The 27,284-nt window shown below is 44.8% G+C and overlaps 11 protein-coding genes across 11 annotated transcripts; 4 read left to right on the top strand and 7 right to left on the bottom strand.

Annotated features, from left to right (window-relative positions):
• Positions 1–153: 153 nt before the first annotated feature.
• On the bottom strand, positions 154–927 carry CLUP02_11738 (uncharacterized protein; the record flags this gene model as incomplete). Its single annotated transcript, XM_049290705.1, has 3 exons — positions 154–454; positions 508–868; positions 924–927. The coding sequence occupies 3 exons, from the start codon at positions 925–927 to the stop codon at positions 154–156; spliced, it is 666 nt and encodes a 221-aa protein (XP_049147850.1).
• Positions 928–1,523: 596 nt separating this feature from the next.
• On the bottom strand, positions 1,524–2,261 carry CLUP02_11737 (uncharacterized protein; the record flags this gene model as incomplete). Its single annotated transcript, XM_049290704.1, has 1 exon — positions 1,524–2,261. One exon carries the CDS (start codon positions 2,259–2,261, stop codon positions 1,524–1,526), a length of 738 nt encoding a protein of 245 aa, XP_049147849.1.
• Positions 2,199–3,869, top strand: CLUP02_11736 (uncharacterized protein; the record flags this gene model as incomplete). The annotated part of the gene is made up of 8 exons (XM_049290703.1): positions 2,199–2,310; positions 2,362–2,540; positions 2,622–2,828; positions 2,863–2,918; positions 2,991–3,309; positions 3,426–3,459; positions 3,513–3,634; positions 3,702–3,869. The coding sequence occupies 8 exons, from the start codon at positions 2,199–2,201 to the stop codon at positions 3,867–3,869; spliced, it is 1,197 nt and encodes a 398-aa protein (XP_049147848.1).
• Positions 3,870–5,764: 1,895 nt separating this feature from the next.
• CLUP02_11735 (uncharacterized protein) lies at positions 5,765–7,155 on the bottom strand (the record flags this gene model as incomplete). The annotated part of the gene is made up of 3 exons (XM_049290702.1): positions 5,765–6,060; positions 6,528–6,652; positions 7,037–7,155. 3 exons carry the CDS (start codon positions 7,153–7,155, stop codon positions 5,765–5,767), a joined length of 540 nt encoding a protein of 179 aa, XP_049147847.1.
• CLUP02_11734 (uncharacterized protein) lies at positions 6,922–9,379 on the top strand (the record flags this gene model as incomplete). Its single annotated transcript, XM_049290701.1, has 11 exons — positions 6,922–7,329; positions 7,411–7,485; positions 7,545–7,608; positions 7,681–7,789; positions 7,831–7,992; positions 8,029–8,134; positions 8,208–8,544; positions 8,587–8,620; positions 8,782–8,889; positions 8,963–9,019; positions 9,145–9,379. The coding sequence occupies 11 exons, from the start codon at positions 6,922–6,924 to the stop codon at positions 9,377–9,379; spliced, it is 1,695 nt and encodes a 564-aa protein (XP_049147846.1).
• A 752-nt stretch (positions 9,380–10,131) lies between these two features.
• On the bottom strand, positions 10,132–11,743 carry CLUP02_11733 (uncharacterized protein; the record flags this gene model as incomplete). Its single annotated transcript, XM_049290700.1, has 10 exons — positions 10,132–10,213; positions 10,254–10,364; positions 10,427–10,701; positions 10,762–10,772; positions 10,810–10,954; positions 11,009–11,115; positions 11,173–11,241; positions 11,314–11,525; positions 11,612–11,627; positions 11,689–11,743. 10 exons carry the CDS (start codon positions 11,741–11,743, stop codon positions 10,132–10,134), a joined length of 1,083 nt encoding a protein of 360 aa, XP_049147845.1.
• An 87-nt stretch (positions 11,744–11,830) lies between these two features.
• On the top strand, positions 11,831–14,198 carry CLUP02_11732 (uncharacterized protein; the record flags this gene model as incomplete). Its single annotated transcript, XM_049290699.1, has 7 exons — positions 11,831–12,346; positions 12,407–12,574; positions 12,651–12,736; positions 12,798–12,881; positions 12,934–13,861; positions 13,937–13,996; positions 14,082–14,198. 7 exons carry the CDS (start codon positions 11,831–11,833, stop codon positions 14,196–14,198), a joined length of 1,959 nt encoding a protein of 652 aa, XP_049147844.1.
• Positions 14,199–14,504: 306 nt separating this feature from the next.
• CLUP02_11731 (5-methyltetrahydropteroyltriglutamate- homocysteine methyltransferase) lies at positions 14,505–15,781 on the bottom strand (the record flags this gene model as incomplete). Its single annotated transcript, XM_049290698.1, has 2 exons — positions 14,505–15,073; positions 15,121–15,781. The coding sequence occupies 2 exons, from the start codon at positions 15,779–15,781 to the stop codon at positions 14,505–14,507; spliced, it is 1,230 nt and encodes a 409-aa protein (XP_049147843.1).
• A 42-nt stretch (positions 15,782–15,823) lies between these two features.
• Positions 15,824–18,073, top strand: CLUP02_11730 (uncharacterized protein; the record flags this gene model as incomplete). The annotated part of the gene is made up of 12 exons (XM_049290697.1): positions 15,824–15,858; positions 15,910–16,041; positions 16,104–16,155; positions 16,251–16,285; positions 16,333–16,372; positions 16,429–16,487; positions 16,554–16,615; positions 16,716–16,798; positions 16,848–16,971; positions 17,257–17,420; positions 17,564–17,805; positions 17,872–18,073. 12 exons carry the CDS (start codon positions 15,824–15,826, stop codon positions 18,071–18,073), a joined length of 1,230 nt encoding a protein of 409 aa, XP_049147842.1.
• A 251-nt stretch (positions 18,074–18,324) lies between these two features.
• Positions 18,325–20,729, bottom strand: CLUP02_11729 (uncharacterized protein; the record flags this gene model as incomplete). The annotated part of the gene is made up of 5 exons (XM_049290696.1): positions 18,325–18,402; positions 18,612–20,144; positions 20,194–20,281; positions 20,356–20,556; positions 20,593–20,729. 5 exons carry the CDS (start codon positions 20,727–20,729, stop codon positions 18,325–18,327), a joined length of 2,037 nt encoding a protein of 678 aa, XP_049147841.1.
• A 392-nt stretch (positions 20,730–21,121) lies between these two features.
• CLUP02_11728 (aldehyde reductase II) lies at positions 21,122–21,998 on the bottom strand (the record flags this gene model as incomplete). Its single annotated transcript, XM_049290695.1, has 3 exons — positions 21,122–21,432; positions 21,484–21,606; positions 21,671–21,998. Coding segments are annotated over 3 exons (762 nt in total), but the record flags the coding sequence as incomplete, so codon positions are not given.
• Between the last annotated feature and the right edge of the window lie 5,286 nt (positions 21,999–27,284).

Below are 27,284 nucleotides of genomic sequence, written 5' to 3'. Positions count from 1 at the left end.
AAAAAAGGAAGAGCAACAAGTATTGCCTGGGAACAAGTATGTGTGAATATCCAAACACCAATGCCGTGAAATATGTGAACGCCGTCTCGTTAAGCCGTTGAGAGATAGTGATGAAGAGTGATGCCACACAACATGTCTAATGAAGTCGCACTCTCATGTCCGCTCGTTGACAACCCACTTCTTCTTCTCCTTGGGGGGTTTCTCATCGTACACGGCAGGCGGCGGGCCGGGCATGAACTGGCCGGGAGAGTTGACGATACCAGCTTGGTTGACATTGACACCAGAACCGGCAATGATGCCGCTAGGTCCCTTGTGCGCGTGCTTGCCGAGCTCGTACATGCGGTCCTTACGGCGGAGGTAGCGTCGGCGCCAGATGCAGGCGCCAACCCAAATACCAGCAATGGCGACAACGAGGATGACAAGCATGACGACCCATCTCCAGTGATTAGAGAGCCTATATTGGAAGGTTAGCGATAGCGGGGCATGGAAGGCTGGGAATATTCTCACCAATCGCCGCCATTTCCACTGTTGGAGGATCCTTTTGAAGCTCCGCTTGTTGAGGAAGATCCTGCCGAGGACGAGGATGCAGTCGCAGCACCGCCTGTGACGGAATTACAGAATGAAGTGTACCATCCTTGGATACTGCTGAAGCCAGCGTCGTCGCATCCAGCAGCGGGGCAGACACCGCCGGCGGCTGTTGAGAAGGCTTGCAGAACACCCTGACTACAGAAACACCTGTCGTAGGTATTGGCATCTGCCGCCGCGACAGCAGGAGGAACACAGGCGCCGTTGGCGTCGTATAGGGGGCCACAGTTCACAGCGCACGCGGGCAACTGCGCAAAGGGCATAATCGTTGTTGAAAGGCCAGCTGCATCATGTTTAGCTAGGGATTCATCGTCCAAGATTGCGGAATTGTCACTTACACATCTTGACGGTGTTGGCGATTTGTTGGAGAGGAAGGGAACAGATGGAGCGTTGGAGATGGAAAAAGGAGAAGGAATTCGGAGAGAAGTAGGCAACTTATCAGCCGTTGCGGCCAAAACAAGTCGTTGGAATGCGGAGACGTTGAGAGCAATCGATGGTAGGTATTCCCTCCTTATTGCGGTGGTCCAAGACACGTCGGGTGGCACGAGTGCGAAATTGAGCCACAATCCAGCGAGTCAAGCCCAGAAAATTGGCGGCCGGAGAGGAATGCGATGCACAGTTGGCAGCGGTGAATTCGCAGATTGAATTTGGTCACAGCAAAAAAAATCCCGAGTTGTGAACAATGCCGTTGGCGGATATGCACGTCAGCGTGTGGTTTTCGTCCCAAGTCGGTCGAGGTTGAGCCAGGTCCAGCTGCCGTCCCAGGTTCTGCCGCACAGATTGCTTCAAAACGTCGTAATGTGCGTTTCGATGCACGAAAGCCAAGTTCTGAAAATTTCCGGAAGAGATTCCGTGCGGATGCAAGTCCTTCTGATGATTTTTCGTGTCTCGGTTTGTGACGTCGAGAAAGCGTGGGTTCTGACAATTGCGGGTGTTTGTCACCAGCGTTCGGTCGGGCCGGGCTTCGGAGGATGGAGCGTAGGTATTTGGAGGAAGCGAGATTCTCGTATACGTAGGACGGGTCCTGGGAAGCGGCGTTTCAGTGGACTTTGATCTGGATCCTTCGTCGATTGTACGTCGGTCGGCCAGGGGCGAGGTGGTACAAGCGAGTGACGATAATCGGGAAGCGAACGTCGAGTGCGTGAAGCTTGACGATGTCGGTCGGCACGGCTGATACTGGATTCGAGGCTTCTCCTTGTTGTAGTGACGAAGCGAGTGTGTGGGGAGATGGAGGAGAGAAGGGAAGAGGACGGGAGAGGAGAAGGAGACTGAAGCCGGGTTGGCTGTGGTTTGTTTAATTGTGTCGGATATTTGGCGAAAGTGAAGGTGACGAACAGGAAAAGGAAGTGGAAGGGAGGAAAGGTGGTGAGAAGGAGACAAGATGAGGGAAACGGATGATTGATGACGGGACTGAATTTGGATGGCAGAGCCGATGGAACATGGGCAATTGGGAGAAATCGACAGGGCAAAAAAGCAAGAAATGCGCGGTAAGACACCCGACCAAGGACGGGCGATGGATCGATGGGATGGTACGACCCAGGGGCGGTACCTTCGTTGCCACCACTTTCAAGGTGTGTGCACAAGTACATTTCCCGGCCTGTCCTGACCTGCCGATGCAGAAGCGCCAGCCCCAGCAAACGGCTAAACAGCGCCTGCATCCCTCCCCCATCTTCCATTCATCCATCGTACACGGCACCACCATTTCTGCATCTCAGCATTCACTATGTATGTAGCACAGCACGACACTCCCGACAACGAACACAAACTTGGCACTAGCCACAGTGACAACACACACTGTCGACGGGCCCAAGAGGGGAAACACTAACGATCACCGGGGCCTTGCTACGCTGAAAGCATGGGAAGCGCTGCGGGAACGACGGGCTCCTCATCAACTCGACGGACCAGTGGCCACCGGCTGGGTCAGAAACTGGGTCCGGGGTTCCAGCTTGACCAGCGTTCCCCCTCTAGCGAGCTGCGAAAAGCAGTCCGGTCCCTGATCGAGGGCGGGACAAGGATTGCTGCATCTTCAGGTTTAGGTTATGGCTCCCCCTCCTCTACTGGGCTCCGTATTCTGTACGGAGTACCGTGTTCATGGGAGCCCGAATGGTGGAATCTGCATTGGGAATTGTCCCGCCGTAGCTCGGAAGGCTCGGTCACAACTGCAACTGTCTTTTTCTTCTCTTCAACTTGTTGTCAGCGGTCCTCGGACACTATCTTGCAACGGTCGCAATTCTCGCTCTCACGTATCCGTACATCGTTTTGCTGACACCTATGCAGCCTGCTGCACGCAACACGGGAGTCCGTGATGCTCGTCAACTCACTGGCCTTGCCGCGTATGTCTCTGACTGATTGGCCCCATTGGCCCCCAATATCGATGATGGAAGAGCACAAACCGGGCGGTGCAGCGCCAGCGAGCTAAAGAGTCGAGCTACCCGGGCCGGCCGAGCGAGCTGGGCACATCTCTACGGCAGAGCCAGCCATCTGAGAAAAGGACGAGGCTTGGCTATCGAAGACACCATCACGGCACCTCTGCGGCACAGGGCGTTCTCATGGCTTGCTGTCCTGTCAACTGCGTTCCCTGCCACCAGACCCTTCTTTGTGGTTGCAAAGACGCGGACAATACCTTGCTCGACACAATCTAGCTGTCTAGGAAGGGAACAAAGGGCCCGGTCAACAAAGGTGTCGCGCGTGTTGCACGAGGCGTCAATAACAAAAGCTGAAAAGGTGCGCCAACCTCCAGCTCCTACCTAGCTGCTCTCAGCGCTGTCAACCGTTATAGCGTTTAGCTCTCCGTTTTGGTTTCCCTCTCTCCGTCTCTTACTCGAGACAACAGACTCCAGAGTGACAAGACGGAAGGACGGAAAGAGTCAAGTGGTGCAGGGGGTGGCTGGGTTACGCGTGAGGAGGGGCGCGCTATGCCCATCTAGTCATTCGTTTTCCAATCTTTCTGCAGGAATTTTGTGGAGGAAAGCTCGTCAGGGACGAAGTGGACTGGTCGAGAACAAATGAATTGGGAACTCTGCAGAAAGCGGGAGCGGGAAGTCAGAGAGTGATTGAATGACTGGGCGAGGACTGAGAGAAGGCTTCGAGAGAGGGTCTTCCTGGGACCCAAACAGTCGTTTCTCTGTCTCACCGGCCCTGCATCCAGCGATCAGCGCATGCTGCAAACACTTCTCAGTCAATCATTCAGTGACATTCTCGTCGCTGTGTTGCAGTTGTCTTCCGCTCTTCGACTCCTTTCCCTTGCTGCCCCCTTGCAAATAAACAAATTCATCGCCCCTTGAAGCCCCTTCTCCACCCTCCAACTACCGCACACATTTATTCATACAGTGTTGTCCCTGGTGCCGTCCACGCCGTCCTCCCTGCCGGAACACTCAAAAAACACTGAAACTGAGGCGCAAAAGGGGTGGGCTCTTGACCCTCTCTCGACAGAGAACGAAGGAGCATCCACGTGGAGAAGGGGGCCGATGATGGAAGACGAAGCGAAGCGATCTCAACGCAAAACATGGGCAGCTAGTGCACATCATAGAGAGATCTGTTACCTCGAAGGATTTTCCCTTCCCTCCACTGTAGACTCGATGGTCGCGCTAGGTTTGGCTCGCTTTGGGGGGGCTTGAACCTGGGGAACACAAGCAACCACGAACACTGAACAGAAAACTCATTTGTGTGTGAAACCAAAAACAGTGCCCATCGTCCGCTGCCAATTAATTTCGGTCAAAGCTTACTGAGGATGGCGGCCTTCTGATTTGGGGTGTTTGACGTCATGTAGGTTGTCCGTCTCATTTCTGCTTTTATGCTTATGCTTTTTGCTGTCCCTAGCCGGCAGGGAAGGGTGAACATGGGCTAGCCTGGACCAGTAAAGCAATTCAGATGTTTGAGACGATTGAGACTCTTGAGAGTCAGGTGAGAGGTAAGGTGAACCAGATTGAGAATGAGAGTGAGAGTGAGAATGAATCTAAGCAACTCTGTGCAGAGGGTGAGAGGGTACGTATTTTGCTGACCTCATCTCGTCGACTTGTGCCGCTGACATAAGTCGAGCTGTCAACAAGCGAGCATGCGAGAATAGGGAAATTGAACCCCGGACAAAGGGACGCCCATCCCCAAAAATAATTCGGCTCTCAGTCAGCTTACGACCACCGCTGCAACTCTTCAATCTCGCCAAAAGTCCAAACTTGATACTCAAACTCCAGACTATCGAATTCACAAGTCACACACACACATACACACGCATCGGGACATCACGCACACCGTCAGGGTTGCCCGGGTATTCACTCAACTTCAATTCTCCCCAACATTCCGTATCTTCTTTCCAGCCTCTCTCAAGAGAGTTCTCAAGTGCTTCCTAAGCCTCTTGGCCGCCTGCTTGCAGCCCGCGGGGGACAGCGGCAAGTGACTGTGCAACTTGCATGACGTCTCCATCTGTGCTTTGGGTCCTTGGGAGGCCTTGCCAAGCTGCGCCGTTGGGCTCGGCACGCTTGCCCGGATGCGTCCGAGAGAACGAGTGCCGAATAGGGCCAAGAGCCAAGAGATGGGCCAGGCAGGGGAAGAACCGAAAAAAGCAAATACGAAGATTCCCTTGGCACTTTGCGTTCGCGGGTCCCGAAGAAGAGGATTAGATATCAAGGCTTCGGAACTCTGTCTTCAATGTTCGTTGTTGGGGGCGATGTCAGATTTACATGTTCGGACGGAGTAGTAGGTATTATGAGGACTTGTTGCTCAACAGCAACTTTACGCTGCATCGAGTCGGGGCTGACGGCACTAATCAAAGCGCGCCATTCTCAGCCACCTTGGCCCCAATCTCTCAGAGTTCCTCATCAGCCTCATGAAACTTTAGCCCGAATCCACTGGCTTCTTCCCGAGCCACATCCCAACTTCATCGCCAAGCCATGACACCAAGTCAGTCATAGCCCTCTGCGTCTTCTGACATTGTGCGCACGGATTCTGGACCCCTTCATCTCCACGATGATGCGCGGGGTAGAGAATCGAGAGGCTCTTCCGATTAGGCACGGGAGAAGTTGTTGATTGCAAAGTGCATCTAAGTCTATCTTTGAAGTGAAGAGTGGTGACAGAAGAGAGAATAGGCGACGTTAATCCAATGACGAGACTTTTCTAACAAAAACGAACTAGAACAGTCCCGTACCCAGACTAAGATCTCTTGAAGGACCATGCAGTAGGTACTTCAGCGCGGCTGCTGCTGCTGCTGCTGCTGCTGCTGCGGCCGGGATGAGGCGTACGTCGCCGATGCCCCGGACCCCTGACGTCCGTCAGCCTGCCCCGCCGCCGATCCGTCCGCCGACACCGCGGCGATGTTGTGGTATGGCTCCTGATGGAACGGCTGCGTTAGCCACATACCCATCGGACTGCCGTGAGCCCCCATGGTCGTTGTTATTGTCTGGCTCCTGCCGAGCGATCGGTCAACCGGGACGGTGCTGGACGAGGAGGAGCTCTGCCCGTTGGGTGCCCTGGTGCCGGAGCCTGGCCGGTAGTGGATTCAGTTAGCTATGGTCTCTTAGTTTTGAGGATCGGGGAGATTCTACTCTTAGACTTCGAGGAAGACTGCTTGGAGGTATGCTTGCCCATCTTGTCTTTCGTAAGGTACCTGAAAGATACCCTTGTTTGAGAATAGCTGAATACCTTGAACTAGGTATTGCTGATTCTTGTTGAGTGTCTGAAGGTAAGAGTATGAGTATCGATGTGCAGTTATTGTTTGGGAAGATGATGATCCAAGTGATGTCTATGATGTCTCTCCATCTTCCGATCACCAACTCATGAGATTCGAGCCCCTCTTTATACTCCTTTCTCGCCCGCATGAATCTCCTTCCCATCGTCAGCTCAATCCACCGCTCACTTCTATCCATGACAACAAAATTCACCGACAAGATACTCAAAAAAATAAAAGTCACGTCTAGCCAAGGCCTCAATACGCCACCGGTGGCACATACTTTCTCGAGGAGGCTGCTCGACGAATCCAGGGAACCGCTTCAGTATCGCAACACCGCATGGCTTCTTGTGCGGCCCCATGAAAAGTGTCAAGTGTACGAGCACAAGTACGACTTGTGATGTTGCACTGCACTAGTGGTTTCCATGCTAGTTTTTCTCTTCCCCTCGCAGTACGGCAGACTATTGCGTAAGGACTGCATATCAACATGTGACTGCTAGAAAAGCGAAGAACTTAGAGGTTGACTTGGAAGTTGAGTCTTCTCTTTAGGTGATGTTCAAAGTGTATGTTTCCTACAGATAGCAAGACGGTTCGTTCCCTCCTCTCGAGCAGAAGATCTCTTTCTCCGTGGGAAAGTGCTCCCAAATCTTGGTAAAAGCCACCACCCGTCTACAAAAATGTCAACATCTTCGGAGCATCAAAACCTTGCCCCTCACACCTGGCTCCCGTGGGACTCTTCCCACGTTGTAATGTCTCAGCATCACCTGCAAAGACAACCCGCCACGCACCCACCTGTCGGGGCCCTCCTCTTCGAGAAACAGGATCCTCGCGCGCACGAAGCATTCGAGCCCGAACAGCTGTCCGAAGTACAGGTCTCGCTCCTCCTCCCGCTGAAGATGCACGCGCGGCATAGTGCAGCTACGCATCGACGCCGTCGAACATTGAGAAGAAGGAAATATTGGTTCTCGTTCTCCGTCCGAGACCTGCGCTCGGAGCTACATGTACCTTTGCGCACCCGGGGAGGGGGAAGGGGAATTGGGAAGCTCGGGCAGACCTGCATTTCGACCGACATCTTGGAACCAGTTGTTTGACTTTCGGAAGGATACGCGATTCGATGGAATAAGGGCTGTTGTAGACTCGTGGTGCCGTGTTGCTATGTCCGGAAGCCGGGGCCCGGGGTCGACCTGATCTGTCCCGCGGCTGGCTACATTTCTGTGTCCGACATGGATTGCATGGTTTGGGTCCGGGTACGAAGGGCGATTGCATCGATATGATGATCTATCAATTCTGCCCGGTCTAGTACCTGTCGTACCTCTACAGTTGTTACCTTCATAGGCTTGCGATTCCGCGGGATGTCATGAATAGTGTGCGTAGCGACCACGTAGATTCAACGCTGTTCGTAGAACAGCCAAGGCTGTGAACAGTACACACACCAGGGAAACGCTACGAGATACAAAGTCTACATATCTCGAAACAGTTACGCTTGGCAGAAGAATTCTATTGCCTCCCCCTGACGATCATTCTGACGTGTCTGGAAGTTCAACCGTGGCCCCCATCGATACACTAGAATAGTGACACCTTGGCAGAGCGACGTGGGACGACAGCACTCGAGTCAATAAACTTCAGGCGCGAAAGGCATCGAACTTCCAGCTGAGCGACGTGCCAGGAACGCGAGCGTCATCTCGGCCGGAAGATCGTGATTCACCACGAAGCGGCACGGAAAGTTTCGGTATCCCACCTTCCATGTCGTGACACCTTCAATCTTCCATCTGTCGAGACAGTAGACACTCCGTCTGTCCAATCGGGGAGACCGAAGATGGTCTGAGCAGTAGGAGAAACATGATTAGCCTTATTGGAAAAACAAAAACAAACGGCTCAACAGAGACCATCGTCGATTGCCCATTCTCTTTCCCTTTCTCTGCCCGAAGCCCCAGACCTTGCCCTGAGACATGAGGTCCTTCAGCGTCGTACACAGCATACAGGTGCGACCAAGCTTCAAGCCAAGCATCATCCGTCGGACCGTCAGACCACTGCCCACCAAGCCACAACTACACAACGCAGCAAAGAGAAGCAAGGAGGGGATCAAGCCTCGTTCTCGCAAGATAACGCCAAGGGCAACCGAAGGAGTTCTCGTGTACCCGTTCTGCTAAGCTCTCCACGCAAGAAGTTCTGGAAGGAAACCGTTCAGCCCCTCAGGGGTCGGTGCCACGTGCTCGTACGACTGCGGCCACATGGTTTTGAAGACACGAAGAATCCGTGGCAGGCGAAATGTGGCGCTCGTCAGCCTGAGAGAATGGCAAGTGAGGCATCCCGAAGACGGCACAGGCTAACAGCCACAACAGTCGATTCAGAGACATTCGGGAAGCGAGCTGGAGAGTAAGCGTTTTACATTTGCTTGTGCCTCGCTAGAGAAGCTTTTACCGGAATCTTCGATTCATTGGAATTTTTGATCTGGGGGAGAAAGAGATTATCGCGACGGAGATGGTTCAGCTCCTGCGATGAACCGAAGTTTGGGCTTGATGAAATGCAACTTCTAGCGAAAATCGAACGGTCTATGTAAAGAGGATCGGGTTCAAGATTTTGTCAATGATTGCCGACTGCCTCGCCACGGACTGCCGATTTATTTTTGACGATTGCTTCTTCTAGTCTGGCTAGTATGGTCCGGGGCTCCAGAAGAGTAATGAGATGTCTAAAGTACCTACCATTGACAACTTGTAGTCATGCACCGGTATCTGATCCCCTTTCGGACTCTGAGAGACTTTTACACCCAAAGTTGTAATCTCGCGACAACGGCATGTGACAGGATATAGATACGAAACTTGTGGATGTTCCTAGCAATCTGAGCCTACGAAGACCACGACTATAAAAAACGTCACTTGCTGTCTGCAATATTATCCCAGGTGTCTTTACGGAGAACTCAAAGAGTTTCGAACTATCACAGGAACAAATGGCCTGATGGTGCTCCCAAGGGGTAAATGTTTCATGGTTAGATACGATTTGCAGTACCTTTCAATCCACCAACAGACCCTCATGGAGCTTACAGCAAGCGCAACTTGGCATATTCTGCATCAAATCACCAAGGCCCAGGAACAGTTACTGTTGATATACTTGGGCATTCAAATGACTCTGTTTTGAAACGAGAATGCTTGTCACGAGAAAAATCAATCCTCCTCAATATTCTCAATCGGTCCAACAACGAAGGAAGCATGGTGCAATGAGCCAACGTTGGGAGCAGCCAAGAAGCCATGACATTTGGCTCCATAGAGTCAAGGTGAATGTATACTTTTGACTTCACGTTAGGCTCCTTTGTGAGTAGGTACCTAGGATCGACAAAATGTGCTGGATATGAACCTGTAGTATCACGTCTTGAAGACAGATAGACTTGGATGCTCTTCAGGCGCTCAATCAAGACATTTAATGGAACCTGACCCTCAAATCATCTTTAGACTTGGCCTGGATATGCGTAATCAGGAGAGGCATTGGCGATGCTTAGATGCCTTTCGTATGTGGCGCTGTGATAGCTGCCGGTCTTACAGCATGACTTCAGGCGTATCATTGTTCGGAACATCACAACACCATGAGGATCGGCGACTAATAGCGTGGCATAGATACGCAACGTAGTACTTTCCACTGATACCACTCTTGCGCCGTCATCGAACAATACCGGCCCGAGGCCCTTTGTGGTCAGTCGAACGGCGAACTAGAATTGCGCTTGAGCCGCGAACTTTCGACTGGTATTGTTTATCTGCGCAGCCGGCTGCTACAATGACAGACGATTGGCCGGTTTCTTGGCATTTGGAACGGTTAACGGATGCTTGGGTGCCGTCTTTGTTCGAACAGGCGTCGGCAGTAGAACGCATGGTGGCGCAGGTTAGTTTCCCTTCCTGTCAAACCTTGCGAGAGAAGGGTCCTGGACCAAAACAGGACACCATTTCGTCGTCTTTGGGCAAAATTGAAGGTACTTGGGGCCTCAATTGAAGTTACCAAGCGTTGAAGGAGATTTGGTCACATGAAGCCATCTTGAAGTCTTCGCGAAATCATGCAGGGCTCCTTGCTGTGGTCTAGACTGGGATCCGAGCTGACAGCGACGATCGTAATCGTTATCCAATTTGCACGGGCTCTTGAAATGCCGATTCCAAGGTGAGGAATGGTTTACCGGACCAAAGAAATAAGACATGACACTCGAGACTAGTGACACTGAGTGACTTGGCACGATTGAATTTGATGACTTCTATGGAATCATTTTTTGTATCGACCGGGGGAGACAGCCGCATGCCCGGGATCTGCCCAAGCCTGTGCATCTTACAAGGGCCCCTGAATGCTCTGGGGTCCCAAGTCTCTGGATTTGGGATGGACTTGAATCTGGTTGCATCGCCTTGCTCCAGCGCTCTGGGCCCGATTTCTACGAGATGGGTATTCTGAATCATGACTGTGCGGCATGAGTTGATGATAAGAGACTTGATCCCATGTGCAAGGAATACATTCATCTATGCGTAAGTTTGGAGTTCTTGACTTACATCTGCTTTCTCTATATGTGCAACCACGTGGTTCTGTCATCTACACACGAGCGCGAAAGGGCTTGAGGGCCTCTAAGCCAGCCGGGACTGCATAGGAGGATAGCGGTTCCATTTCATATTTGTTCATTCGTCTGCGTAAATGCCGTGTCTCAAAGAGGCTGACGGTGCCAACCGGTCGTTGAGAAAGTTGGAGCTTTAAGGAAAGATCAACAGACGTCTATTGCCGTCAATCCCAACGCTAATGCACATCCAGCAGGTCGAGGACGTAGCCATCCCAATGAAGTAAGCAAGTATGTGTGCCGTTTGGATGAGGGGATCTCGCGGGGCTTCGAGCAGGCTGTTTGACTCGGACTTCTCAGACTAAGTCATTGTTGAGTACTAAGATTCCAAAACTTGACGCATGCAAGGCACCCCATCTCGCTTTTCCTGGGTGAGATTGAGTCGTGAAGATCGCAAAATCCAAGACAAAACGGTACTCCTCTGATTGGGCCATCTCTCATCTAGCGCGGGCTAGTCGCAACGTCTAGCGAACTCGGTCTGGTCCGGGGGCACTGGAGCACAGACGGTATCGAAAGATCGACAAGATGAAGAAGAGAAGCAAAGAAGACGGGGAGGAACAGAGGCAGCCCGAGTTGAGGCGAACACCCTGCTTTTCATGGGTTGCGGGCTTGCCAAAGTGCCAAACAAGGTATTCGCCATAGCTGAGGGACGCCACAATGCGAGGGGGACAGCACGGAACAATGGGATTCGCTGCCTCGGAGGGACTGAGCATCTGTATCACATTGATATTATCGCCAAGCACGCTATCCCACGGCTGGATCTAGCGATCTAAGATGGGCGATCCCCATACTTCTCAGGTGCCAATGCTGTCGTGTGTGAAGCGTTGACGAGGTCTTACTGCGGCAAAAACTTTGTCTTGCAACCCACATCCACGAAAATGCTGTTGTCTTGAAAAGTGCGGCTGCCCCCTGCCCAAGTCCATATCTGAACTTCAAGAAGATCACGACTACCCCCCTCTCCCTTGCCTTCTTCATGCAACGTACAGACACTACGACATACCACCTTAACAATGGATCCAGCAGCATTGGCCGGCCTCACGATCTACAACTTCCCACCCATGCCGCCAAAATGGGATAGAATTGGCATATTTTACATCACATTCTGCGCAACATGGACAGCAATCGTTTTTGCGGGTATGGCTTTCCTCTGGGCCAACCGAAGAAACCCCATCTTGAGACTTCGCGGCCTGCCTCTGGCCTTTGGGTCCATTATCTTTCTGCACTTGTATTGGTGCATGGCTCAGATTACATACCCGATCGGCGGAACGATGCCCGTGGTCATTGCGTACGACGTTCAGTACTTTGTGATGGGTATCTGGTTTCCGCTCGGTATTGCGTGCTTCCACGCCTCTAACAGCAGGTTTCTACACGTTGCGAAGTTGCAGAGGCTTCACTTCACTGGCACTGGCGCTGGTAGTATCCGAAGAGGATGCAATGGTTCGAAGACGTCGTGGCTTTGTCGCTTTAGGAATATGGACTATGGGAGGAGAATCCTGATTTTCATCGGTATCGGTGCGATATTTCAGGTATGTTGGATGATAGAACTCAAAAGCCCTATTCAACTGAACGATATTGACACTCTCAAGTGCCTACTCACAACCGGCATGTGGGTTGCCTGCAAGAAATATCATCCTACCTTCGGCATTCCCGGCACAGAGATCCGCGGAGACAATATAGTAGAGCAGTTGATTGACCTGGGCCGCGGATGGGAGTGGTGGCCAACCCTCCTTTGGCAGTTAATTTGGACTTGGATTGTATGACTTTCTCCTTCCTTGCTTTGATTCATAACCCTCAGCTCCGCGTGATACACTGATAGCTGACTGCCTAAAGGTTGCGCCGACACTCATCTGGCGGGCATGGAGTATCCGAGATACAATGGGATGGCGAACTCAGACCATCGGTTGCTGCCTTTCAGGGTGCGTTACAATTCCTAGCCGTCTTCGCGTTCGAACTTTGCTGACAGCATTGACTTCCAAGTCTTCATGCAACACCGATGTTTCTCATTGCATCATATGTACCAGCCTTTAACACCATCAACATGTACTTCCCTCCAAGCCAATGGTTGGTAACCCTACTACTCCAAAGCCTTGTAGTTGCTGATGCAAGGACCTAGGATTCATCTCTCAACCATGATGTTTGAGATTTTCACGATTTTTGTCCCACTCTTCCAAATCATTCGACTCCGCATCCTCCTCAGGAACGTCACGGAAGCCAACGCAAAATGGGAGACTGAATCACAGACAACACTCAGGGCGTCGACTGTAACGTCGTTCCATGGCAAGAAACATCCAGTCTCTTCCAGCCAAGCTGAAAAGGGGCAGCCTATTGTCTGCCAAACGGATTCCGCCGATATTGGTACAGATATTGATAGTCGTCTATTGACAATGACCGCACTCGATCACGCTTTAAGGGAGAATCAGGGCGCGTTGCAGGAGTTTTCTGCCCTCAGCGACTTCTCCGGCGAGAACATTGCCTTCCTCGCTCGCGTCTCCGAATGGAAGTCGAGATCCTGGCCGAATGCCATTTCGGATTCGGAATCTCGCGAGTCTCTCGCTCACGAAGAGAAACTTGATGCATACAATCTCGCCCTCCAGATTTACGCCGACTTCATCTCTCTGGAGCATGCTGATTTCCCTCTGAACCTTCCATCACAGGATATGAAGCAGCTGTTCCGGGTATTTGACAAGCCTGCCCGCATCTTGTTTGGGGAAGACGCTTCTGTCAACACTGCTGTCCCCTTCGATGACGCTTACCTTAGATCACGCACAGGGTCAAGCTCGGGAAGCAGCGGTGATAACCGGCATCAAGCTCGCTACACCGGTGATATCCCCGCGGGATTCAGCTCTACGGTGTTTGATAGCGCACAAGACCACATCAAGTATCTTGTGTTGACAAACACCTGGCCTAAGTTTGTCCGGGAGATGCACTCCAGGCGACGGTCCAGCGAGACCAGCCGGAGTGTTATGACAGCCGAGACAACAAAATCCGAGTCTTCTCTTCTGACCAAAGTCTCGAGTAGGGTCTCGAGCCTTCTGAGATCTGTCAAGGCTATTTAGGATTGAGCTTGCCCGAATCTTCTTGGCTGTGAAGGCGACGTAACATGACGCGTTCTCGAGGCCATCTTCTTCTCACACTACGTCACAGACGGTAGCCCAACACTTTTCTTTCGCTTCAATGTTTAACTCAATACCCGGTTGAAGAGATTCAACCAACATACTATAGTACTAGTACCATTCTTCATGTCTCTCACCCAGTCCATAGTTGGCAGTCAGCTACCAATTCACTACTGTGTCATCTCAATTTTGGCCTGAACTTTGTCTACCATTATGTGGAGAATTGTCTGTTGGTAACTCGAGTTTAAGCTTGCAAGACGGCTGAAGCTGTTTGAATTTACTTAGAGCAAGCTAGACCTTTGACCCTCGTGCTTAGGGTCAGCGAGGGTCCAAGTACTCTAAAGATCTCCAAGCAATCATAATCGCAGGATTGAACTCGACGCCATCATTTTGAAGTACTTTGTCATCAAAGACATTGGATTCCTAAGACTAGGTTGAAAGAAAAAAGACCAAACATCTTTAGACACGCTTGCAATCAGTAATCTACACCCGCTCCCTCGAGCCTGTCATGTTGAATGTTACACCACCACTCTCGCCTTCATTCCTCTCACGTGCACCTAGGTAAATTCCCTCACGCCTCGCCCCAAATCTCGTCAGCAATCTTCCTAATCAAAGAAAGCTTGCTCTTCTCGTCCTCCAAACTCAACGGGTATCCGCTCTCATGCGTGCTGAAACCGCACTGGGGAGACACGCAGATACGTTTGAGCGCCTCCTCCTTGGTCTCACCGCTTCCCTTGGCGACGTACTCCGCAGCCTTGAGAACGCGGGCCTTCATCTCCTCCTTATCCTCGAGCTTGGGGATCTTGGTGCTAATGATACCCACAACGACGTTCTTGTTCTTAGGGAGGAATTGAAGGGGCTCGAAACCGCCGGCGCGCTCGGTGTCGTACTCGAGATAGAATGTGTTGACGTTGAGGTTCTGGAAGAGCTTCTTGGCGATGATGTCGTAAGAACCCTCGGCGAAGTGGCGGCCCCCGACGAAGTTGCCGCGGCACAGGTGGATACCGGTGTGCATGTCTTCGGGAAGCTTGCTGACTGTGTCGTTGTACAGAGCAATGTAGGCGTCAAGGAGGTCTTCGACGGTGCCTTCATTGTCCTTGTCCTCCTCCCAGCCCTTGCGGAACTGTTGCGAACAGAAGTCTGCGAGAGATTAGCAATTGTAGTGTTGCCGGACTCAGCTTACTCACAAGCCATGCCGGGGTCGTCGAATTGAACGTTGCGCAAGCCAGCGTCGTAAAGCTGCTGGAGTTCGGCCTGGTAAACCTTGGCAACATCCTTGAAGTACTCAGCATCGTTGGCGTACGCCTCTTTGGTGTATGCTCTGCCCTGCTTGTAGCGCATGTGGAACCAAGCTGGCGTGATCATGGTCAACTTGATGTCCTTCCACTCTTCTTTCGGCAGGGCAGCCTGCACCAAACGCAGCTCATGCAAGTTGGACTTGGACTTTGAGGGCGAGTGAGACAGCTTTCCGCCGGCGATGACAGAGTCGCCGGGCATGACCTTGCGGTCCTTCTCGATAAGGCTCACCACGTCGGGGTGGTACAGCCGGAACATGCTGGCCTCGGCATCCTGCAAGCGGGTAGAGCCTTCGAACTCATCCCACATGAGGCCCCAGAAACGGGTGCGGTTGAATTCGCCCGAGGTGACGCCCTTGATGCCCAGATCGCGCTGCAGCTGGACGACCTCGGCGACAGACTCCTTCTCGACGGCGGGAAGACCGGCTTCCTCCTCTGACAGACCCTGATCACGGATCTTGCCTTCGCGAATATCGAGGAGCTTCTGAGGGCGAAGGAGAGAGCCCATGTGCTCTGCCCTGAAAGGGGGCGCTTTGTGGAGCTTGGTGGACATTTTGGAAGGACTACTGGTATCAATGGAATGCCGGGAAGTAAGATGTATGTCTCTGTACTCTACAAAACACCCCTCACGTCAAGAATTTTAAAGGTCGCGATATCTCGGTGGGTGGCTGATCTACCTAGTGTCGAAGGCGGGGCAACCGGATTTATAGCAAACGGATTTACATGGCGGGGCAAAGTGAGGGGTCAATTCATTCAGACATGTATTGTTTGCCGATTGACGGCCAAGGTTGAGCTGAAAGCTAGTCGCCAGGGGTCAGAGTAGCTCACGTCAGCCAGTGTGAAAACCCAAATAGATGAGAAACCAGAGTTGGTAGCATTGGCCGAAAGGTTGTCTCCTTCGAAGCCGCCCTGCGCGGCCGACTCTTCGTCGGAGCTCTGAAGAATTAACTAGCTTCTGGGGTGCATTTGTCCCCTCTTCTTATTGTCCGAGAAGCAGCTTTACCCCTCATTCTCCACTTCAGTACTTCGGCAGTCGCATGGCCAACGTTGACGTAAAGTCCCATTAAGAAGACGGGAAAACCTCGTGTGTCAACCCCAAAATAGTTACTACACTCCTAACACTTCGACGTCCTGGCTTCAATTTGTGAGCAGATGAGAGAACACTGAAAAAAGAAATGAGTTGACTGAAGCACATGATAGAAGAAATGGCAAAGCTCTGACGGTAATTACAAGACAAGTATGGTCACAGCGTTACCGGGGTAGACGATAACGTTGGGGCGTTGTCGGTCGACCTTCATTTGATCGCGAAGATGTGTGTTTGTCAGAGTGGAGACTCTCTGTACAATACAGAAGACCGAGCCCTTTGCACCAGCCTTTCGCGAGCAATGTTCTTAATTACGAGCAGGCACGGGATCAAAGCCAAAGGCACTGTTCAGAGTATGAAAGCAGCTGTCGAATTGGAGGTCCAAGCCGACCAGCGAAGCTAGGGCACGCAGTGGCCGGCAACAGTCCCTATATCAACTTGCAACAGCCCAGTCAAGTTACCGTTGAAAACGGCCCTTTTCACTTTGTGCAAAATAAAGATGTAGACCAATAAATTTCATCACCCAAAGAACTAGGCGATCCGAACCAACAACTCTGTGGTAGAGATACCAATAGCAGCTGCCATGGCTCAACGAGGTGCTTTGGCGCTTCTGAGCGATGATTCCCTGACGCTTCGCTCCATAGCAACGGAGTCGAACTGTAGGTGACATTTATTTCTTCCTTGATAGACATGAACTCTTAATCTCCGCTTGAGTGTGATTTAGTCACTAACTCGTCCCCAAACACACAGGGGAACACGCGATCTTAAAGAAGAAATTTGAGGAACTTGAATCAGTCCAGAACAAAATATTGGAAGAACAGCGGAAGTTTTTGCCGAGTTAAATATTTTATAAAATAGGAAAAGCTAATTAATTGATTTCGCAGGAGAAATGAAGCTGCTTGGCCAGCATCAAAGTAGTCAAATATCGTCACCATCTCATGCAGTGTTCATGATGCTCCAGCAAGCACCGCAAGAGACGTCGCGACTTAGTCGACAGGTTCTTCAAAGCATGCTTGGAGTTTCTTCGCAGCGAATAGAGATGGCTTTAGACATCATCGGATCAGTTGCCAGGGTGGAGGGAATTAACGGAAGCGATATCGTCAAGAAAGTGACACAAATCGAAACGTTTCGCACGTGATGCAGTCAAATCAGTCACAAATCCTATTTGTCCGAATTCATGAGCCCGGAAGACTGACGACACCCCTTTCAAGCGTTTGATTGTCATTATTTGCCAGTCTCCAAGATATGTAGCCAGCCGTCACTCTTCACTACTTTTGTGGTATCCTCCGCGAGGATAGCGCGCAAGGTCGATTCCATCTTTTGCGCAGTTTGATCGTTCAGTTGCTTGAGAAATTACCAGCTGAGCGAACGTTGGCCATGGGTGTCGATTATGCGCTATTATCTGAGTGGGATTTTCAACGCCTTGCGGCAGCTATTCGAGATAACTTTGTTGTCTATTCCAGGAGCGGTGGTCTTCTGCGCCATCGATGGATGTTCACGTTATCCGAACGAGGATGAACTGCAGGTCACACTGGAATACTTACTCCGGGCCTGCCAAGCACAGTCTCCCTTCACCCTCTACACATATCCCAGCAGATACCAGAAGGCATGACGGCGGTCTTTCTTCCTGCCACCGCAAGGCAGGAAAGGCCTGGTTTGACCTATGTCTGGCAGCCGAATACGCTTTCCCGAAGGCAATTTGATGGACAACGGCCAGGAAGTCCTCAGCCTGTACTCTTCCGCAACCCCAAGGACGACTAAGAGGATAGAGAATAATAAGGTGTTGAACATGCTCTTTGAGTTGAGGCTGAAGATCACGAGCTATTAAAGCTTGCCATAATCCATCTCATTTCTTATTACCTTGAGCGCTCATTTAGATTGAAATAACCGAAATTGTTCTCCTTGAACCTTATGTGAAACACTGCACATATTCAGAGTCGAATACAACAGGTATAGCCCAGTTGATTCAGTTAGCTCACCTTCTACTCAAGTCATCATTCAAACTTCCCCTCTCAAGCCCTACGCAAGCGTGTGTAATGTGCGTAGTAGCTGGCACTGGACTCTTGCACATTATCCAGCAGTGGCAAATCCTGTTTGCGTGTATGGATGTCGTGAAACGACTGATACTATTGACTACAGAATGCGGCATCATTCGCTAAAGTAGGAATAAGAAGGAGTGGTGGAGGTCTATTCAGTACTTTCCGAGAACATCTCCTAAAATAAACATTTGACCCTTAAAAGCTTCTTTCAATGTAGGTATACGGGATTGTCTGGTATAATCTTTCTAGATGAGGAATACTGTTTTTCTGTCGGAATTGTCCACGAAGATTCTGTCCTTGCCTCTGAATGATGCGATTCCGATGCGTCGAAAGCTCCCATGCTCAGTCGACTTTACTTTAGCTGGGTCATTCTCACGAGAAAGAATCAGAAACGTATCCATGAAAATCATGCCACCTTTGGCCTCCTCAATCATCCTCGTCCTGAGAAGCAAGCAAGGGTATGGGAGTCCGGAATCTACCGGATGACCGGGATCGTCGAATCGTCCTGAGCAGGTCCAAGGTATTGAGCCTTTGGAGAAATCGGTCTCTTCATCGTTGAGCAGCATGTACGGTGGATTGTATAGCATGGCTTCTGGCGGTATGCGGACTGAAATACTCTTGACAACTCCACGTATGATGAGATGACAAGACTCAATCTGGGACGTCATCGGGATTCCCTTCCACTCGATGCCAAAGGCGACCAAGTCCACGCCATTTGAGACCTTGAAGCGGCGTTGAAGTTTGAAGCCCCAATCATCTACCATGATTGGGGCGTTACAAGAAAACCAGGTCCAAGAGGGTGCTCCAGGAATACCGGGGCCCTTCTTTTGGCCATTTCTGATCCAAGCCAAGTCTCGAGCAAGATTGTCAGGGCAAATTCCGAGAATCGGTTTCTTTGAAGTTAAGTTTGTGTAGTGTTTGGTAATCCCGGCGAAAGCTTGCAGCCGGTCGGAGGCGATAGTAAAGTCTCGCTTGGAGTAATCTTCGATCCATTCAGGCCACCATTGGGAAACTTGCGTGATGGGGTATGTCAAATCACTTGCTGTAGAATGGTGGACCTGGTAGGTCTGAGTAGCTTGAGTTTCGTACAAGTATTGACACTGCCAGTGAACGCCCGACTTCAGACAGTGGAGAATCCTTGGAGACAAGATTCGCTCTTGAAGCGCCCATCCTCGTGTGCTGAGCTGTGCTTGTCGTGGAATTTCGCGGGAGTCAAGGCATTGAAAACGGATCATTCTAGTGCAAGACGTTTGGGAGTAGCCGTCCTCTCCCTTGTAGGTGAACATCCGGACTGTAGGATCTGCCTTAGCTCTTGCCGCACCCTCAGGATCATTAGTGTCTCCTGGACTCGAGTCTTTGCCATCTATAACTGCTTCCATGCTATTATCGTCTCCTGGGAAACAGCCTCCTTCGCTATCCCAAGCGTCGCTTGCTGCTATAGTGATAAGGCTTCCAGCATAGAAATCCCCCATGCGAGATGCCTCCAATTCCCACTCTGCCTGGTCATCTTGTACTATACACAAGGAGTCGATCCAAAGATAGCTGATACCTAATGAGCGGACTAATCTTATAGCGTGTCGGAAAGTTTTAGGAAGAAGGTTCTCAGGTATAGAAACGCCAAAGTCTTCTTCCGTAGCTTTTGTAGTTCTTAATGGAGTCGATGTTCCCCAGCAATAGCTCAATGTTGCATATCGCACAACGGCGGAGAGTTGCTGGAATACTTCACTCGTGGTAGACACCAGGCGTAAAGGCTGATCCGGTCTCGTATCGATGAAACGTTTTGGCAATTCTCCCTTGCGTGGTTGGCAGTAGCTACCGTGCGTGCTCTCACAAGTATTCAACCAAGTCCTTGCGCATAGTATCCTGTCTTCTGCCAAAGTCCGGAGTGAATATGTCCGACCTGACATCCAGAAAGAAGGATGCTGGCATGCTACGGGAAGTGGTCAGTACATGAGTGTGAAGCTTTCTGCAGTATTGGTTTAGGAATAAGAATTGGGTTGAGACATACCCTCATCTGGATCCTGTGGCGAAATGCCTATTGATGCCTCTGAAAGATACACAAAACTGTCTCGTGTGATTTCCAATGAAACTTCAAGGCTTGCCCAGAGAATCCTACCAGTGTTGTTTACCTCCAGTACTTTCAGAGCAACGGGATGTGAGCTTTCTGTTGTTACGTGCTTGAAACGCTCTCTAGCCTGGTTCAGACTGTGTTCAATCAGCAACTCCCAAAGAGCCGCGCACAACGGGCAATCTTTCTTGGAAACGAAGATTTCTTTGGTTTCCTGCTCCCATACGATCCATGGTGTTTGGAACTTGACAAGAGACTTTAAGCGGGCGGTATACTCAATAAAATGCCGGCAAATCTTGCAAGGGTCCATGTCGGCCCCGATGTGTTGGGTTATTGACTCAGTCAATCACTCTCCGTGCTGTTCTCGAGCCCATTGAAAAAATTGAAACGAGGCATGTTGGTATCAGAAAGATCCCGATGGTCGTGCTGACCAGAAGAAGTCCAATTTGATCGAACTCGCATCTTGGCTACAAGTGACCCGTTTTCAGGCAGCAGCCGGCGCTTATGCGGGGTACATTTGTGATGCCGGTTGCTTTAGAACGTGTAGCTGAAATGCGACTTGCGGGCTGATTAGTTACTATTGGTCGATATTGATGTGAAGTCTCAGCCCTAGATTGTCTAGCTGAAGGTGGCTTTTTCGATTTCAAGTTACCAAACCCCGACGTCTACACCAAAACATCGAAATCCATGAAAGCCCTGTTCTCAGGCAGAAATTTCAGCTTTGAGGTCCTCTGTGTTCATCCGCAAGCTATCCTCTAGGGAAGTCCAACCAGGCTGTCCCAGCCTCTTCAATAGTGCCTCAGCGCGGTCGACGGGCTTGATGATAACTGGGAAAGGTTCGCTGGCAAAGTTTTCGTGGATGTTCTTGCCCGGGTGCTGCTTGCGCAAGATTTTGAGAACATCATCCCAGCAGAACGACTCAGCGAAACCAAAGATGCGTTCGCTTTTGACATCAGGTAAAATAGCGGCAGCCACATGCAGAATAGCGTCGTCCTGTACATCGATGAAGTATTCTAGCACAAAGTTAGCTATAGGACTGTCCAACTTTCACTTTGAGCACTTACGAGGGTGGCTGAAGTGAGGAGGCATTCTCTGTCCCTCGAGGAAAGGCAGGATGAAACCTGAAGTAGACCTGTGTCCTTGGTTTACAACATCAAGACTCTTTCCCAGGTTCATGCTGGGCAGGACTAATATGACAGTTAATATCCGAGACCGAAAAGCATAGGAGCTCACAATGCAAGCTTTTCTTACCAGAATTGACAACGAGGTCAGGGCGTTTGGACTTGTTCTCTTCGTGGTATTTCCAAACGGCTTGCTCCTGCTCAACCTTACTGGCAACATAGACGAAAGCGCCATGCTCAGGACCCCACGGGCCCGGCGTCCAGGCCAGTTCTTTCGCGTCAGGGCTCCAAGTGTCTTCGGTCACAACCGCCCCCTTCATCTCTATGAAAGTTTCAGGATTCGCGGCTAATGTCGTTAACGATAATGAAGTTAGCACGAAGCGCTTTACGCTGGGCTCCTTGTATGAAGCTGTCACGTAATAGGGATAGTAATCGCACCTTACGAAGTGCCCGTTACGTACTAAATCACGTATCTATCTTAGATATCGTATATATAGACCTTTTCCTTTTATTTATTTTTATTTTAATAATTAAGCTATTTTTATTATACTCTATATACCTATTATTACGTATTATAACTTATAATAGTTATAAGCTTAGCTCTTAGTTAAGACCTTATATTATAATAACGTACTTATTAATATAATTCTTATAATTTTTTTTAAAATAATTAACTTATTTATACTTATTTTAGCCTAAGCTAAACTAATTAACTATAATAATTAAATTAAATAGTTTAATATACTTTATATTATAAATAAAAATATTAGGGTTTAAAAATACGTCGACTTAGATACTCTAGATTTTAATATATTCCTCGACCCTTTTATAGTACTTATTTCGCTTTTTAAATTTAAATAATTAGTTATAACCCGTAATAAAAAAGAACTACGAGCTTATTAAGCCCGTTATAAAGCGTTTAAAAATAATTAAAAAAAACTAAGAAATCCTTTATTAATAGTTTCTAAATATAATTCTTAGTACGAACTTTTTAACCTTTTTAAGTATAAGTAACTTATAAAACTAAGCCGGGTTTTTTTTTATAAAGCTAGCTATACTATTTATTTTACGTAAATAAATCTATTTTTATATTATACTTATAAAAAGGATTTATATACTTAAGAGTATTTAGAAATAATAGGAGCTTAATACTAAATATAAATAACTTATAGTTTATAAACATAATATTATTAATATATATATTAAAGTCCTTGCTTAGTAATTAATAAAATTAATTAACGTTATACTATACGAATATATATTTTAAAAAGTTATTAAGAACGGCGCTAAGTTTAGTATATAACGAATCGTTAGATATTTAAAATAGGAATTTATACCCTTTAAATTAGTAATAAGGAATACGGTTTAAAAAGAATATTAATAAGCCCTTAATAAAATAAGGACTAGAATTAACTCTTAATATTAGTATAAAAAGTAGTAATTTACTTATTTCTAAACTAAAATATACGATATTTTAAAAATTAATAAAAAGATCGCCGTACTTAACTTTTTAATTATAATTAAGTTTAGATTTAACCCTATATAAAATTAATATATATATAAGACTTTTAATAAATTAATAGCCTTTAGAATATATATAAAGATTTTTTAAAGAAATTACGTATATATTTAGCTTAGTAACTTAGGACGTATATACTAAACGATTTTTAAGTTAAAAAGGGGCTTATTTTATTTTTATTAGACGCTCTAACTTAGTTAATAATATAAATAATAAGAGTAACGTTATATATTTTTATAATTATATATACCTATAGCGCCCTATAGCATATTAAAAATTAAAATAAGTATTTATAAACTAAAACGCTAATAAGTTATTAATATAAATACTAAGGAGCTATATAAAAAAAGTCCTTGCTATTATTAAATTAAATAAATAGAAATTATTTTATAATAAACTTAAAAAAGCTAGTTAGTTAAGGAACGATAAAACCCTTAAAAAACCTAGGTTTTTAAAAAGATTTTTTAATTAACTTATAGCGAGCTTATTAATAAACTAAAACGAGGGCTACGTAATTATTATATTTATAAAGAGTTAGGACTTAGAAATAAACGTAATTTTTAATACCCCTATAAATAGCGCTTACTCCTTTTTTTAAAGTATAATAATAAATAGTTATAAAGTAATATATTTAGTTAATAATAAGAGCTTATTTAAACCTAAGAGTTACGTATTATTAAGTAATAAAAACTATATTAAATTAAAAACTATTATATTATTTATTATTATATATAACACTCGTATTATAAAGGGCGTTTTAAATAAACTTAAAAAAAAAGGAACTTATAATTTAAAGCTTTAAAACGTCGCTTATATCGAGGGATTTTATATTAGTATAGTCTTAAAAACTTTACTAAATAGAAGCGTACTTTAGTATTATAATCTAAATTATACTTTACGATAAAGAACGCTTTATAAGAGTATTATTAAAAAGTAGCTTATTTAAAAAAATAATTTAGTTTTTTTTTAAATATAAGCTCCTTTAATTTTATTCTTTTTTTATAAACCTTAAGTATATTTTATAAAGCCTAGTTAGTATTATATTATTAGTTAGTTATAAAAAATTCCGTTACTTATATTAATATACTTATAAAAAGTTTAATAGCGCACTCCTTTAGTACTTTAAAATAAGTTATCTTAGACCTAATACCTTTTATTAATTACTATATAAAACTTAAAATATATATATTAAACCTTTATTATAAGTTAAGTATAAAGTATATATATTGTTTAAAGCTAAAATAATAGTTTTAAAAAAACTACCCTCGAGAAAAGCCTTATAACTATAATACTATATATACTAAGATCTTTTTTAGTTTAAACTATTTCTTAGTAAATAATAATATATACTTATAGTTTTTAACGAATATAGTAAATAGCTTAGGGTTTTTTTTTTTAAAAATTAAAATAGAAAAAGAAGTACTTTTTATATTATAAAGCCTCGAGGTAGTAATTCGTTATTAAAAAGGGACTTTAATTTACTTTTTTAAAAATAATAATAAAACCGCTTTCTTAATTATAAACGTTAAATATATATATAAAACGTAGTATAGCGAGCTAGGAATCGGAATAGAACTTTTATTTTTATATATAAAAGAACCCGTAAGTAACGTTAAAAAAGTAAGTTAATTCGTAATTATTAAAGCTTATAAAATATCCCTTTTTACGAACCTTTTTATAAATTTATAAAATAAAATAGTATTAATAGTAATTTTTATTTATAATATTATTTTATGAGAGGCTAATAAAAAAGATTTATTTATTATAATAAAAATTAATTAGTATAAATAGTATTAACGTTAGTAATAAATAGGTTACTAAATACGGGATTCTAAACTAGTTACCCCGTATTTTAATAGTTTTTATATATATAATTATTAAATATACCCTCTTTATAGGGATCGTAAAAAGGGTATATATTAAAAAGAGTTTAAAATACTTCCTTATAGGTATATAAAATACTTAATTAGATATATACTAAAAATATATAACTTATATAAGGTTTAAGTACCCGTACTTAAGTAAGTATTTATTATAAAGAATATTAAGTTTAATAAAAAAGTCTTTTATAATCTTATATACGAGGAGCAAGCTATTATAAGTAAATAAGTAAATCTAATAATCTAAGAAATATAAGAACTTTTTAATACTAATAATAAGTTAGTTTAAGTACTTAGGGAAGTAGATCTAAACTTTAAAAATATTAATATTTAAAATAATTTTATAGTTAAGGATAGTATTATTATTAAGTTTTTAACTATTTAAGACGCTAAGTAACCGATAGACGTACTTTAGAGTATAGTTAATAAGGCTAAAGAGGTTAATATAGTTTTATTATTATTATTAACCCTTAAAATAACCCCCTTATATAAGCTTAAAAATAGGGGTAAAAAAGGGGATATAATAACTAAGTTATAAATAGCTCTATATAGTTTATAATCCTCTTTACGAGCGCTTATATATATTATAAAAGTTCTTAAGCTTTTAATTTTTAATAGCTCTTAATAAAACGCTAAAGTATATAATAAATAAAGTACTAATTATAAAAAAGTAATTCTTAATATTAAAATCGACGTTAATAAGAAACCCTTATAATAAACCTTTATTATTATATAAAAATAAAGCTTATAAAAACCGCTTTATTAAATACTAAGTAAAGCTTTATTAAGTCCTAAACGTTTAAACCGGGCCCGTAGACCTTTATAACGCTTTAATAATAATATTCTTATAATATTTTTATATTTAAATATAAGAGATAATAATTATTATAACCGTTTTTAAAACTACTTTTTATTTTATTTTTATACTTAATTAGTAAAAAGCTATAAAGAAAAGTAGTATAAGATATATAATATTTTATTAAATAATAAAAAGAGTAGTTTATAAGACCTACTTAGAGCGTTCTAAAGGAGTTTAAAAACTACGACTTATTAAAATTAACTTTTAAAGCTTATTAAAGAGGTTTAGTAATATTAAATATCTTTTATTATAATTATAAAAGCTATTTAAAAATATTATAAATATAAAAATAAAAAAACTAAGGGATATTAATATATAAAAAGAGGTTAATTATAATCCTAAATAAGGGATCCTACTTTTATTGAAATAAGTATATATTTATAAATACGACGTTAATAACGAGGTTAGCGAGGTAAAAATACGTATATATATAAGGGGGGATATATAACTACTTAACCCCTTATAAAATATATACGCTTCGATGCTCATTATAAAGGCCTTTAAGCTTATAATAATAATAGCTACTTAATTCAACCTTAAAATAAACTAATATAATATTATTAATATATTCCTTAACGTACCTCTTAAAAGTAATAAGTTAGTAATTATTAAATTCTTAAAAAGATATAAGGTTATTAATAAAATAAATAAGCTTTAACGCGCTCTATATAGCCTCCGAGACTTACTAATTCTCTAGTTCTAAACTTTTACTTCTATACTTCGTAATATAAATATAATATATAACTACGAAAAGATCTATATTTACTAAACTATAAATAAAAAAGTAATACTAATATTCTACGTTAATAACTTTATTATTTTATATTATTAAAATAATTAAAAAGCGGCTTAGGGGATCGTTAATAATATACAAAAATATATTAACTTTAAAAAAAATAGACCGATTAATTACTTTTTTAGAGTACGGATTTTATAAAACCGTATTATTTATAAAATTTACTTTATTTATAACGTATATATTAAGTAAGTTACTAAGCGCTTTAACTTTATAAATTTACTATATCTAGCTACCCCTCTTCTTTAAAAAGAGTTTAAACTAAACGAGGGGTAAGTAATAAAAAAATAAATAAAAAGCTATTAAAAAAAGATCGGGAATATATTTTATATAGCTATTATAATTAGACTAAACGTTACTTTTATTTATTTATAATTATTATAATTCCTAACTAACCTAAGCGTAACCTATATTAAAATAATTAATTATTATATTTAATATCTCTATATAATAAAATATTTTACGCTTTATTATAGTAATATACTAAGTACGTAATTATTACTTCTAACTAAAAATACTAGCTTTATAAATAATAAAGTAATATAACGATTATTTTAAAAATATATAATATTCTTTTTTAGTAGCCTAATTTAATAAAAATTAGTACGCTAAGTAACGGTTATAACGTTAATTATTAAAACTAAGCTTTTTTATTTTAAAAAAACTATAAAAAAACCATAGCTCTAAAGC

This window comes from Colletotrichum lupini, chromosome 6 (assembly GCF_023278565.1).
Source record: "Colletotrichum lupini chromosome 6, complete sequence".
NCBI classification, from domain to species: Eukaryota; Fungi; Ascomycota; class Sordariomycetes; order Glomerellales; family Glomerellaceae; genus Colletotrichum; species Colletotrichum lupini.
Note: the sequence above shows the minus strand (reverse complement) of the source record. Positions and strands in the feature narration are given on the sequence as shown.